We start from the raw sequence: 15,522 nt of genomic DNA on the forward strand, positions 1-15,522 counted from the left end.
TGGAATTGATGTTTCTGTGTCCTTTGGGTAAATACCTAGGAGTGGAATTGCTGGATCATATGGAAGCTCTATGTTTAGTAGGTCCAGAAATCTCCACATAGCTCTCCATAGTGGTTGGACTAGTTTGCACTCCCACAAACAGTGCAGGAGAGTTCCTTTTTCTCCACAACCTCACCAACATTTGTTGTTGCTAGTTTTTTTAATATGTGCCATTCTCACTGGTGTAAGATGGTATCTCATGGTAGTTTTGATTTGCATTTCCCTGATTACAAGTGACGTTGAACATTTTTTCACATGCCTGTTGGCCATTTGCATTTCCTCTTCAGAGAAGTTTCTTTTTAGCTCTTCTGCCCATTTTTTGACTGGATTATTTTCTTTGTTTTTGTTGAGTCTCATCAGCTCTTTGCAGATTTTTGTGATCAGTCCTTTATCATTAGTGTTGTGTGCAAAAATGTTCTCCCAGTCGGTGGGGTTTCTCTTTGTTTTTGTTATTGTCTCTTTTGCTGTGCCCAAGCTCTTTAATTTGATGTAGTCCAAGCTGTTTATCTTTGCCTTCACTATCACTGCTTTGGGTGATGTGTCTGTAAAGATGTCTTTCATGTGAATATCATGTAGTGTTTTGCCTATATTTCCTTCTATGTATTTTATGGTTTCAGGTCTTATGTCTAGTTCTTTAATCCATTTTGAGTTGATTTTTGTGTATGGTGTGAATTAGTGATCAAGCTTCATTCTTTTGCATGTAGCGACCGAGTTTTCCGCCCACCATTTATTGAACAAACTTTCTTTGCTCCAATGCATAGTCTTTGCTCCTTTGTCAAAGATTAGTTGACCATAAATCTGTGGGTTTATTTCTGGATTTTCTATTCGATTCCATTGGTCTGTGTGTCTGTTCTTGTCACAATACCATGCAGGTTTGATGATAATGGCTTTGTAGTATAGTTTGAAGTCTGGAAGTGTGATGCCTATGTAAAAAAAAAAACCCCCGCAACAGAAGATATATGTTTCTTTTCTTTCAGCACTTTTGTAATCTCTAGCACTTGAGATGTGCCATCAACTGATTCATTGTTTTCTGGCACATTATATATCGTTTTTCTCAGTTTGCTTTCAAATTTTTCCCTTTGGTTTTCAGTAGTTTATGAATTTGCTTGTAATGATCTTATTTGTAATTTGCTAAACTCCATACTTTTTTTTTTTGCTTAATTGGAAAGTTATTAGCCATTGTCTATTCAGATATATCATTTCTACTCTTTCTTCTTTCCCTCTTGAGCTCCAATGACATAAACATTAGACCTTTTACATCATCCCCATTAATTTCTGAGACTTGGTTCAATTTTGACAAGTATTTTCTCTTGTTTAGAGAAAAAAGTTTTATTGATGCAAGCTTTAGTCTTATTGGCTCTTTCCTCTGTCATGTCATCTCCATTCTGCTGTTGAGCACATCTAATAAATTTTTATTGCAGTTATTTTAATTATATTCTGAAATCTCTGGGTTTGATCCTTAAAATAGTTTTAAAAATTCTTGTTTTTGAGAATAGTTTCATCAAATAAGTGTAATTTTAGATTGACAATAACTTTGTCTCCGTTATTTGAGAATTATACCATCTGTTGGCTAACATTGATGCTGCCTACTTGTTTTATTGTCATTACTTTTTGTAATTTGTATTTTCTGTCTAGATAATTTTAATCTCTCTTGTTAGTTGAAGATGTATGAAAATTTCATTATTTTGTGTTTAAACACATTCTGTTTTTCTCTATCAATTGGGAAGTATTTCTGGATTAAGAACTGGTATCTTTATGTCTGAAAACTTTCCATCTCTTTCCTGTTTGGAATTCTGGTCAGATATATATTGGATCATCTCTTTTCCATTCTTCCCTTTAACTCTTCTTACTCTCTATTCTTGTTATGTTTTTTCATCTCTTTTTCTCTTAAATTTTCATCTTGTTTCATTTCTTCTAATGTATTTTTAGTGCATTACTTTTGTTGTATCCAATTTATTTAAACCATCTGTTGAATTTTACATTTTAAGTATTAGTTTCATTTAAGATTTTTAATGAAATTTAATATTTAACATACTAAAAATTTTTAAACATAGTCCACACATGCACAAAATATAATTATATATATGAAAGATTTATGACAAAACACTTCCACGTGCTACATATACTCATTCTCAGTCACTACATCTTTTTAGGATAAGCACTATTTGAGATTTTATGAAAATGACTTCTTAAGTCTTACTAATTGCTTTGCAATGATCTTGGAGGAATGATTCTGCTCTTTGTTTTCTGTTGACTTCCTTGGTATCTTATATTTTCATATGTTTTGCCATTTTGGAATGTGATTTTATTTACTCAGAAAGTTATTTGCACAGAATTTTCAAAGCATGAGTGTAAGGTAATTTTCTCCAGAAAGGATCTGTGCTTGTTATATAGGTTAAACTTAATATCTTTTTTGAACCAGTCAGGTACTGTGAATTTGAGTCCCAAAGTGTTTGTGGGTTGACTCATTGTCATGAATTCTAAAGACATTTTTTCTCTCCTTCTAAAAGTTAAAACTGAGATAGACTTAATTTTGTTGGAAAAATATTGAAGGCTCATATTGTTTGTAAAAAATTATTCCAAGTACTAGAGGTCTAAATATGTGGGATCAGCACATGACCTCAGGGCAACTGAGATTTCAGAATTTATGACTCTGGACTAGTGTTCCAGAACTCCTGTTTCCTTTTATGATTTCCCTTATTGACATGTAAGTTTAGCTATGTGTTTAAAATGTGTAAATTTCCGTGCAGCTTTCTAGGTGTGTACAGTAAGTGATTTTCAGACTTTTCTGCCCTTCCGCCATTAGGATTGCATGCCTGATAGGGGCACCTGCATCTTGTTACACTGGTATTTTCAGTTGTGTTGTTTACTCTTGTGGGCCATGGCTGTAGTATTGATATATTTGCCAGGAGAAGCAGAGGCAGGAGAGAGAACAGGAGAGAAAAAAGAAAGAAGGAGAGAGAGCCCAGTAAAGAGAAAAGGTTCACCAGGGGCTGGGGGGCCTGCCAGCCTCCTGGCCCCCCATGTGCCTGCCATATACCTGGTTGCTGCATTATATGTAAAAGCTAAATGAAAGCCTAAGAAAACCACAGAGGGCTCCAGGACTCTCCTTTGTCCATCTGCTTGGATCAGAGAGAACCAGCTCTGTGCCCCTCCTGGCATTACAAGGTGTTTTTCAATGAGATAGCTTCAGAATATCTTACTAACTAACTCTATTGTTAGAAATGGAAGAGTTAATCCATTTTTGAGAGCACAGAGTGTTTGTTTAAGAAAAGCAATTTGGGGGCCTCCCTGCTGGCATAAGGGGTTAAGACGCAACCTATGAGGCTCGCCACAGCCACTGCAGCATGAGTTCGATCCCCAGCCAGCGAGCAACCCACATGGCGCAGCAGACCTCTCCTGACTCACCTGCTGCTCCTCTCAGCAGTGCATTTCAGTTGATCTGCCTGTTCTGTTCCACATTCTGTCTCTGGTGAATCCTCTCACCCCCTCCCCCACAACTCTGGCCTGTACTCCAGTTCTTGTATGTATAAATAAACAAATCTTTAAAACAACAACAATAACAACAAATGAATTATAGTGAAAAAAAAAAGAAAAACAATTTAGGAGGTTTTTTTTTTGTTGTTAACATCAAGGTAAGCCCAAATTCTCTTAATAAGACTTAATGACCTGCATTATAATATACAAGATCCATTTTATTCTCAGTTGGAGGTTCATCACTTAACAGAGATTGCTGTGAAGTTAATTTAGGAAAATAGAACTATTTACAATCATAAAAAATAAATCTAAAATAATCTGTATCCTATAGTCTCTGATACATCACCAAAAAATGGTATAGCAAATATGTAATATGAATATCTTTTACTAACCTTGAGTAAATAATTGGTCCAACACCATTTTCTTGATGTGATGCCAATAATTCCATCATCGGGAAGATCAAAAAGTTTTCCTAGTCTTAAAAATATATAATAACGTCTTATAAAAAGCCTATCAATTATTAGAAGAAATATTCCATCCCGTGAGAAGCTCACATCAGACACTTTGTGTCTGTCCTCATCAGACAGCATATTTGGAGGCACTCTGACTCTGGTCCAAGATTGGAATGAATCATTTGTTTGAAAGGTCTCCATATCAGCTACCACAACAGCTACAGAAGGAAAACAAGCATCCCAGTCTGCCATTAACTGACTACCACGCGGTGAAGAGATTGGTAAATAACCAGAAACCTCTGCCATTGTCCACAAAGGATAGGTAAGCTGAAGCCGAGAGTCTGCAGTAAAGCAATCTTGTAAAGCCACTGGTTTTCCCTTAATCTCCATTAGTATATCATTGTCTGTCATTGGTATGGTGATATGCCAGGTCCTGAGACAAGAAAATAGAAAGTACAAGAATAAAATGGTCTTTTCTATTCCTCTCATCCATCTTTCACAGTGCTGACATATAATGTTTTTTTTAAAAAAATTCAAAATTTTTATTTTTAAACAAATCTGGGTGAAACAAATCAAATTATAACCGAATTGCTACCACTTCCTATTTCTCTTCATTCTTTTGTCAAAGGAAAACATTCTTGACTCTTTAGACTCTTCTGCAATATGTTTCTAGATTCTCAAATATACTGCAATATTAACCATGTGGTAAAATGCAGAGGTAATTTGGTGCTTGTTTTATGGGATTTCCTTCATTACTCTCTGGGTTGAAAGTACTGTTTACTGGATATAAGCTTTGATCTTTTCTTGTTTACTAAAGCACATTCTTTGGTACTTCTCTGTGAAAGGGCACATAATTTTTTGAGCCCATGTCCCACTGTCTTGGAGAAAGAGAAAGTTTGAGCATCCCCTGCTACCAGTCACTGAGCACCCAACCAAGACTTAGGGGAACAGGCCCTGATGAGAGCACAGGCCAGCTTGGGAATAGGATTAGACACCACACACATAGCTAGGCAACACAAAATTCAGCAATGGGAAAAGGGGAAAATACAGCAAATGGGCACACAGTTCTTCAGGGTAACAAAATACCACAGAGAGAGAGAGAACAAACCCGTAGAACCCAATCACAAAAAAATGAAGAGATAATCTTCCTATCAGATGTAGAATTCAAAATTGCCATTATGAAGAAAATTAAAGAATTGGAAGATTACAAAGAAAACTCTGAAAAGCAAATGAACGTCATGAGAAATAAGATCATTGAAGAGAACACTGAAATTGAGTTTTTAACTAAGAAAAATATGGAGAGTAAGGATATAAAAGAATAGTAGAGATGATTAAAAATATAAGAGAAAGCTATAGAAGTAGAATAGAAAAAATGGAAGAATAAATCAATGAATTTGAAGACATGAAAGAACAATGAATTTGGGTAGAAAAAGAGAGAAGCAAGGTAAAAAAAAACATGAGGAATTACTGCAATAATTATCTGACTCCATGAGGAAATGAAGTATAAGAATATAGAGACAGAGAAGGGAACAGAATATGTATTCAAAGAAATAATGGAGGACAATTTCCTAAACATAAAGAAGGGAATAAATGTACAAATCCAGGAAGCTCAAAGATCCACAAGACACCTAAGGAAAAGGAGACCAAGGTTTTTACTAGTAAATATTTCAAGAGTTCAAGGCAAAGAAAGAACAGTGAAGCTGGCAAGTGGGAAGAAGCAGATAACCTATAAAGGTATACTCATCTGGCTAATATAGGACTTCTCTAAAGAAACTCTACGAGCAAGGAGAGAATGGAACAATATGTTCCAATAGGTAAGGGCAAAAATCCTTTTTTTACTCTATCTAGCAAGAGTCTCCTACAGCTATTAGGGAGATATAAGGCCTTTGCTGACAAACAAAAACTGAAGGAGTTTGCAAACACTATGTCCCTCATTCAAGAAATTTTGAAAGGAGTTCTTATACCCAAATCAAAGAAAGGAACATACACAAAGAACTAAACAGGGAAACAGAACCACAAAAGTTAAGGACAAAATGATAGCAACATCAGTAATCACTCAAAATGTGCATGGACTGAACTCGCCAATTAAAAGGCACAGAATATCTGACTGGATCATTTCCTGCTATCTCCCAGAATGCACCTGAGCTTCAAAGAGAAACATGAACTCAGGTTAAAGGGTTGGAAAACAATCCGACAAGCACAAAGAGCTCAAAGGAAGTAAGAAATAGCCATACTTATATCAGACAAAATAGCTTTCTAGTTAAGAAAGTTATCAAGAGTTAGGGGTGGACACTGTAATGATTTGGGGAACACTACATGAGGAAGATATACCATTCATTTATATATATATATACTCGCTAATTGAAAGAACACCAAAACATATTAGGCAACTACTATCAATTCTGAAAGAGACATTGGGAAGAACAGTTCTAGTAGGGAATTTTAACACCCATTCTCACCTCTGGGCAGATCAACTGACAGAAAATAAATAGGGATGCAATATCCTTAAATAAAGAAATAGACCACAGGGACCTAAAAGATAAATATAAAGCACTGCACCCAACAAAAACCTTAATATCTATTTTCTTCATACACATGGGACAGCCTCCAAAATTGTCTATATATTACTTAACAACTCAAGACTTAGCAAATTAAAAAATATCAAAATAATACAAAGAATCTTCTCTGACCATAAAGGTATTAAACTAAAAACCAAACAAAAAAGAAAACAGGGTAAACCCCAATACATGGTAATTAAACAACACACTACTGAAAGACTACTGGGTTAGGAGGAAATCAGAGAAGAAATAAAGAAAATACCTTGAAATCAATGACAATAAGGCCACAACTGTCCAGAATTTATAGGAGGCAGCAAAAGCAGTAAGAAGAAGAAAATACGTAGCAGTGTGAGTCTACATCAAGAGAAAGAACTCAAGTAAATAAACTTCTCTCATCTCAAAGAATTAGAAAAAGGAAAACAAACCAAACCCAAAAGAAGAAAGGAAATCATAAAAAAGCAAAAGTAAGTGAAACAGAAATTAAAAAGACAGTCCAAAAGATTAATGAAACCGAAAGCTTGTTCTTAGGGAAAAAATAAACAAAATAGACGAATCTCTAGCTAGACTCACGAAGAAAAAGGGGGGGAAAGTACACACAGGATTAGAAATGAAAGACAAGATGTTACAACAGACATGCCACGAAATTCAGACAATAGAGATTACTTTGAACATCTATATGCTAATAAGTAGCATTAAGTAACATTCTTAGAACTATACAATCATCCAAGACTGAATAAGGAAGAAACAGAAAACATGAATAGGCCAATCAAAGCAAGGAAATTGAAATAGTAATCAAAATTCTTCCCAAAAACAAAAATCAAATGGCTTCACCAGTGAGTGCTATCAAACATTAAAAGATGAGCTAATACCTATCCCATACAATCTCTTTCAAAAAGTCAAGAAAGATGGAATACTTTCAAATATATTCTATGAGGCCAACGTCACTATAATACCAAAACCAAACCAAAACAACACACACACACACTATTGACCAATAATGACATTCTTTTTTTCCTCTTAACTGATTAAAAGGCAATTTTATCAAACAATATGTATTTAATTGGAACTTGCACTTAAACATAGAAATATAATTAAATTGCTGATAGCACGCAATAAAAGGGATGGGAGCACAGCAGTTGGCAGCAGTTGGAAATTCAAGTCTGCAGTATCAAAGGAAGTGCAACCGATATGGTAAATAAGAAAGTTAACACATGATACACATGTACATTGGACTCTCCTTCCTTTTCTCAGTTTCTTTAAATGACCTAAAACTAGTTAAAGTAAACAATTCATCATTAGGTTCCGAGTATACATAGATGTAACATACATAACCACAACAGCAAAATAAGGGGAAGGGGGAATAGAGCTACACATTGAGGAATACATTCTTAAATCTCACTAGAATTAAGTTAGTATAAATATGAATGATTCTGAGAATACGTATACAACTGAAACCAGAGCCTGGCACAAGTCCCACGGCAAGACCTGCTCTTTCTGCCACAGCCTGAGTAGCATGAGCACTTGGGGTAGTGGTGGTGGTTTCCTGCCTGTAGGGTACATGATTTTTGGGCTTTTCTGCCCTCCCCACATTAGGATTGTCCTGCCTGGTGGGGCACCTGCATTTGTTACATTGTTAGAAGTTGTATTGTTTACTTCTGTGGGCCATGACTGCAGTATTGAGATATTGGCCAAGGAAAGCTGAGGCAGGAGAAGAGGCAGGAGAGAGAAGGGAAGAAGGAAGGCCAGAGAAGCCCAGAGTGAAGACTTGCCAGGGGCTCGGAGGCCTGCCAGTCTCCTGGACCCCCAGCACCCCTGCCTGCCGTGTACCTGGTTGCTGCACTACATGTAAAAGCTCAATAAAAGCCTGAGAAAGCCACCAAGGGCTCCAGGACTCTTCCTGTACCAGGTGTGCTCGGATCATAGAAAACCTGCTCAGTGGCCCATCCTGGCACTACACTGCCACAAGATTTGCTCCCTGCTGGGGACCTCTCATTTCCCAGAAGCCAGCTGGGTTTGAGAGTGGAGACCCTAAGACTCCTGTGGCAAAGAAGAGTTTACCACTGGTTGTCCAGGTGCCACCTCTGGGCAGCCAAACCACCCTGCAGCAGAAAGCTGGAGGGGCCTACATGGAGACCCTCAAAGGGCCGGTTTGAGGGCCTGCAGGTGCTAGCCAGGTGTGAGCTCTGGAGCACCTCTTTCCTCTTGGGGCTCTGGTGTCCAGTCCCAGAAGCTGCATGTGGGCAGTGTGATTGGCAGGGGTGCGGGGCATTTCAGCAGGAGCCAACCTTCCTTGTGACACTGCGGCTGCTGCCAACACTGTGCATTATTACTGCAGGTTCAGTGAGCACCAATGCAGGTGAGGCCCTAGAAACATCAACACATCCCTCTGACTTCAGTCAGCCACATGCCAATGTTGGAATCCCAGAACTAGCTCTTGAGTACAGCTTAGTCCAGGGACAAGGCCAAACTCAACCAAAGTGCCACTTCCCGGGAGGATTGTCAAATCCTACCAACAGTGCTGCCCTAACAGCAGGCAGACAAGTGCAGCCCACTCAATAGGCTGCCTTTTCTTTTTTTTTCCTTGCCTTTTCATTTTATTGATGATCTTTCACTTTGCAGAAGCTTTTGTTTGATGTAGTTCCATTTGTTTATATTCTATTTTTCATGTTGATAGAAACAAATCCACAAAACATCCCTAAGACAAATATCAAGAGCTCTTTACCTATTTTTAATTTTTTTCCTTACATCATTGTAGTCCCAATAGTTCTTCCACCACCATATCCCCCGTGAACCATCACCATATTCCCTTGGGTTCTTCCCGCCCCTGTTTTGACTCCCTCTCCCTCCCCCTCCTTTGCTGTATTGCCTTAGTTCTATGGTCAGTGTGCTAGTTTTGCTTTTTCTTGAACTTTTGTTTGGTTTCTCTATATTCCACATATAAGTGATACCATCCAATATTTATCTTTTTCCTTCTGGCTTATTTCACTAGCATAATCCTTTCCAGCTCCATATATGTTGCCACTAATGGCATGAATTTATCTTTTTTGATCTCTGAGTAATATTCCATTGTGTAAATATACCACAGCTTTTGGACCCATTCGTCTATTTTGGGGTATTTGGGTTGTTTCCATATGTTGGCTATTATAAATGGTTCTGCAATAAACATAGGAGGGCAGGTTTCCTTTTGAACTAGTGTTTTTGCATTCCTTGGGTATTCCAAGGAGCAGAATCACTGGATCATATGGTAGCTCCATTTTTAGTGCTTTAACTCCACACAGCTTTCCACAGTGGCTGGACCAGTTGATATTCCACCCAGCATTATAAGTGGGTTCCTTTTTCTCTACATCTTCTCCACCATTTGTTGTTTTCTTTTTTTTTTTCTTTTTTTAATGTGGGCCATTCTCACTGGAGTGAGGTGGTATCCAGCTGTGTTTTTGAGTTGTATTTCCCTGATAATTAGTGGTGTTGAACATTTTTCATGTTCCTGTTGGCCATTTTCATTTCTCCTTTGGATAAGTGACTTCTTAGTTTTTCTGCCCATTTTTTGACTGGGTTGTTTGCTTTGTTTCTGTTGAGTTGTGTGAGTTCTTTGGAGATCGTTGATATCAGTCCCTTATCAGATATATGGTGTGCAAATATTTCTTCCATTGAGTAGGATGTCTCTTTGATTTCTATCTCTTGCTAAATGACAAATATTTAGCAAAATATTCTGCAATTTTAGTTGGATGTAGTCTCAATTGTTTTATCTTCTTTGTTTTCCTTGCTTCTGGAGAAGAATCCCCAAAGATGTTCCTGAGGTTTATGTCAGTCATGGAATGTTTTACCTATGTTTTCTTCTACATATATTATGGTTTCAGGTTTTATATATACTCAAGTTGCTTTTGAATTGCTTTTTGTATATGGTGTGAAATAGTAGTCTAGTTTCATTCTTTTGGGACTGATTATTTGCATATGGAAAGATTACTGATTTTTCTTTTCTGTATTGATTTTGTAATGTGCTAATTTACTAAATTGGTTTACTGTTTTAATTAGTCTTCCTGTGGGTTTTTTAGGGTTATCTACATATATTATCATAGCATCTGCAAAAAATGATAGTTTTACTTCTTTCCCTATTTGGATCCCTATTATATCTTTCTCTTTGCTAATTTCCCTAGATCAGACCTCCAGTATTATATTGAAAAGCAGAGGTGAGAGTAGACATCTTTGTCTTGTTCCAGATCTTAATGGGAAGAATTTCAGTTTTTCACCATTAAGAATTATATTAACTGTGGCTATGTCATATAAGGCTTTTATTATGGTATGATATGACCATTTTATCCTGAGCTTTTTGAGGGCCTTCATCATAAATAGATGGTGGACTTTATCAAATGCCTTCTCAGCATATATATTTATATAATCATACGGTTTTTATTTTTCTTTGTATTGATGTGGTAATTAGGTTAATTGATTTATGGATGTTGAACCATCCTGTGTTTCTGGAATAAACCCCACCTGGTCATAGTAGGATGCACTGTTGGATTTGGTTTGCTAAGATTTTATTGAGGATTTGTGCATCTGTAGTTCATTAGGGAGATTCGACTGTAGTTTTCTTTTTTTGTACTGTCTTTGCTTAGTTTTGATACTAGCGTAATGTTGGCCTGTAAAATATATTTGGTAGTTTTCCTTCTTTCTCAATTTTGTGAAAGAGTTTTTGCAGAATAGGTATTAGCTCATCTTCGAACATTTGGTAGAACTAGTTTGAAACCATCTGGTCCTTGGCTTTTATTTTTTGGGAGGGTTTTGGTTACTGTTTCAATTTCACTGCTTGCAATTGATTTAAGTTATCTATTTCCTTTTTGTTCTACTTTGGGTGATTGTGTAGTTCTAAGAATTTTTCCATCTCACCTAGAAGGCTGATCTTGATTGCATATAATTGTTCTCAGTAATCTCTAATTATCTTCTGGATATCTACTGTGTCTGTTTTAATTTCTGCTCTTTCATTTATAATCTTACTCATTTGGTTTTTTTCCCTTTTTTTCTTTGTGAACCTTTAGAGGTTTGTCTATTTTATTTTATCAAGAACAAGCTTTGGTTTCACTGATCTTTTGGACTGTTTTTTTTTTTTTTCTATTTCATTTATTTCTGCTTGAATTTTTATTATTTCCTTTCTTTTACTGGCTTTTGGGTTTTTTTTTTTTTTTTTTTGATTCTTTTTCTAGTTCCTCAAGATGGGAGATTAGGTTTTATCTTTGGGTCATTTCTTGCTTCTTGATATGTTTGCTATATACTTTCCTCTTAATACTGCTTTAGTTGAGTCCCATATGTTCTGGAAAGTTGAGTCATCTTTGTCATTTGTCTCAATGTATTTTTAAATTTCTCTTTGATTTCTTCATTAACCCAGTAGTCTTTTAGTATCCATTTAATGGGGGTGCTCCTTGATTTCTTTTCATAGATAATTTCTAGTTGGAAATATTTATGGTCGAAGATGATACTTGGTATGATTCAATCTTTATGTATTTTTTTTTTTTAAATATTAAATTTTATTTTTATATTCCCCCATACAATTGCAAACGCCCCATTCTGACCCCAATCCTTCCCCTCCCGCCCCCCCACCCCCAAAAAGTGTCTCTGGTTCATAGTTTTTTTGTTGATTTTGATTTTCACTTTCTTATATTCATTTTCCTGGTCCCTTATTTAAGTTTTCTAGATTCCTGCTATGAGTGAGACCATCCGGTATTTTTCTTTTTCTTTTTGGCTTATTTCGCTGAGCATGATCCCTTCCAGTGCCATCCATGTTGCTGCAAATTGCATGTGTTTATCTTTTTTGAATGCTGAGTAATATTCCATGGTATATATGTACCACATCTTCTTGATCCAGTCATCTATTTTTGGGCATTTGGGTTGTTTCCAAAGCTTAGCTATTGTAAACAGTGCTGCTATAAACATAGGAGTGCAGGTGCTCTTTGGAATTGATGTTTCTGTGTCCTTTGGGTAAATACCTAGGAGTGGAATTGCTGGATCATATGGAAGCTCTATGTTTAGTAGGTCCAGAAATCTCCACACAGCTCTCCATAGTGGTTGGACCAGTTTGCACTCCCACCAACAGTGCACAAGAGTTCCTTTTTCTCCACATCCTCGCCAACATTTGTTGTTGCTAGTTTTTTTAATATGTGCCATTCTCACTGGTGTGAGATGGTATCTCATGGTAGTTTTGATTTGCATTTCCCTGATTACAAGTGATGTTGAACATTTTTTCATATGTCTGTTGGCCATTTGCATTTCCTCTTCAGAGAAGTTTCTTTTTAGCTCTTCTGCCCATTTTTTGACTGGATTATTTTCTTTGTTGTTGTTGAGTCTCATCAGCTCTTTGCAGATTTTTGTGATCAGTCCTTTATCATTAGTGTTGGGTGCAAAAATGTTCTCCCAGTTGGTGGGGTTTCTCTTTGTTTTTGTTATTGTCTCTTTTGCTGTGCAGAAGCTCTTTAATTTGATGTAGTCCCAGCTGTTTATCTTTCTCTTCACTATCACTGCTTTGGGTGATGTGTCTGTAAAGATGTCTTTGATGTGCAAATCCCGTAGTGTTTCGCCTATATTTCCTTCTATGTATTTTATGGTTTCAGGTCTTATGTCTAGTTCTTTAATCCATTTTGAGTTGATTTTTGTGTATGGTGTGAGGTAGTGGTCAAGCTTCATTCTTTTGCATGTAGCGACCCAGTTTTCCCAGCACCATTTATTGAACAAACTTTCTTTGCTCCAATGCATAGTCTTTGCTCCTTTGTCAAAGATTAGTTGACCATAAATCTGTGGGTTTATTTCTGGATTTTCTATTCGATTCCATTGGTCTGTATGTCTGTTCTTGTTCCAATACCATGCAGTTTTGATGATTATGGCTTTGTAGTATAGTTTGAAGTCTGGGAGTGTGATGCCTCCATTTCCTTCTTTTTTTTTCAGTAGAGCTTTGGCTATTCGGGGTTTTTGGTGATTCCATATGAATTTCATCAATAATTGTTCTATTTCTTTGAAGAATGCCATTGAGATTTTGATTGGAATAGCATTGAATCTGTATATTGCTTTTGGTAGGATGGCCATTTTAATAATGTTTATTCTTCCAATCCATGAGCAGGGGATGTCTTTCCATTTCTTTGTGTCTTCTTCTATTTCTTTTAACAGCGTTTTATAGTTTTCTTTGTATAGGTCCTTTACCTCTTTTGTTAGATTTATTCCCAAATATTTGATTTTTTTTGTTTCAATAATAAAAGGGGTGGTTTTTTTGATTTCTTCTTCTTCAGATTTATTGTTTGTGTATAGGAAGGCCATTGACTTTTGCGTGTTGATTTTGTATCCTGCCACTTTACTGAATTGATTGATGAGTTGAATTAGTTTTTCTGTGGAGATTTTGGGGTTCTCTATGTATATTATCATATCATCTGCAAATAGTGATAGTTTGACTTCTTCTTTTCCTATTTGGATTCCTTGGATGTCTTTCTCTTGTCTTATTGCTCTGGCTAGGACTTCCAGTATTATATTGAAAAGCAGTGGTGAGAGTGGACATCCTTGTCTTGTTCCAGATCTTAATGGAATTGCTTTCAGCTTTTCACCATTGAGAATGATACTGGCTGTTGGCTTGTCATAGATGGCCTTTATGATGTTGAGGTATGTTCCTTGTATCCCAAGAATTTCAAGGGCTTTTATCATGAATGGGTGTTGCACTTTGTCGAAAGCTTTCTCAGCATCTATTGATATTATCATATGGTTTTTATATTTCTTTTGTTGATGTGTTGGATAACGTTGATTGATTTTTGGATGTTAAACCATCCTTGTGCCCCTGGAATGAATCCAACTTGGTCGTGGTGAATTATCTTATGGATACATTGTTGGATTCTGATAGCTAAAATTTTATTGAGGATTTTTGCATCAGTGTTCATTAGGGAGATTGGCCTATAGTTTTCCTTTTTTGTGTTGTCCTTATTCGGTTTTGGTATTAGTGTAATATTGGCTTCATAGAACGTGTTTGGTATTGTCCCTTCCTGCTCAATTTTTTGGAAGAGTTTGTGAAGGATAGGCACTAATTCGTCTCTGAATGTTTGGTAGAATTCATTTGTAAATCCATCAGGTCCTGGGCTTTTGTTTTTGGGGAGGTTTTTAATTACCATTTCAATTTCGCTGCTTGTAATTGGTCTGTTTAGGTGTTCTATTTCTTCTTTATCTAGCTTTGGGTGATTGTAGAGTTGTAGGAATTTGTCCATCTCCTCTAGATTGTTGAACTTGTTTCCATATAACTGTTCATAGTAGTTACTGATTATTCTTTTGATTTCTGCTATGTCCGTTGTGATTTCTCCTCTTTCATTTATGATTCTGTGTATTTGTGCTTTCTCCCTTTTTTCCTTTGTGAGCCTGGCTAGGGGTTTGTCTATTTTATTTATTTTTTCAAAGAACCAGCTCTTGGTTTCATTGATCTTTTGGATTGTTTTTTTAGTTTCAATTTCATTTATTTCTGCTTTGGTTTTTATTATTTCTTTTCTTCTACTGGTTCTGGGTTTTTTTTGTTGTTCTTTTTCTAGATCTTTGAGCTTCGAGATTAGGTTGTTTCTTTGAGTTCTTTCTTGTTTTTTGATGTGAGCTTCTATTGCTATATATTTTCCTCTTATTACTGCTTTTGCTGCATCCCATACATTTAGGATATTGGTGTCCTCCTTGTCATTCAATTCAAAGAATTTTTTAATTTCTTCTTTGATCTCCTCGTTAGTCCAGTGGTCTTCCAGTAGTGTGGCTTTTAATCTCCATGAGGTAGGATAGTTCCTTGCCTTCTTTTTATGATTTATTTCTAGTTTGATGCCTTCGTGGTCAGAAAAGATGGTTGGTATGATTTCAATCTTGGTGTATCTGTTGATGTTTGTCTTGTGCCCCAGTATGTGATCGATCCTGGAGAATGATCCGTGTGCGCTTGAGAAAAATGTGTACTCCGTTTTTTTTGGGTTTAGTGTTCTATAGATGTCTGTTAAGCCCAAATGCTCTAG

At 36.4% G+C, this 15,522-nt stretch overlaps 1 protein-coding gene across 1 annotated transcript in view; it reads right to left on the reverse strand.

Annotated features, from left to right (window-relative positions):
* The window catches only part of CATSPERE (catsper channel auxiliary subunit epsilon), a 64,584-nt gene that overhangs the window by 20,668 nt on the left and 28,394 nt on the right, over positions 1-15,522 (reverse strand). Inside the window, exon 3 of the mRNA XM_037509816.2 lies at positions 3,909-4,401. Within this exon, the coding sequence (XP_037365713.2) occupies positions 3,909-4,401 (493 nt within the window). The remainder of the gene's footprint in view (positions 1-3,908; positions 4,402-15,522) is intronic.

This window comes from Talpa occidentalis, unplaced genomic scaffold (genome assembly GCF_014898055.3).
Source record: "Talpa occidentalis isolate TD23 unplaced genomic scaffold, MPIMG_talOcc4v2.1 talOcc4.14, whole genome shotgun sequence".
Classification (NCBI taxonomy): Eukaryota; Metazoa; Chordata; class Mammalia; order Eulipotyphla; family Talpidae; genus Talpa; species Talpa occidentalis.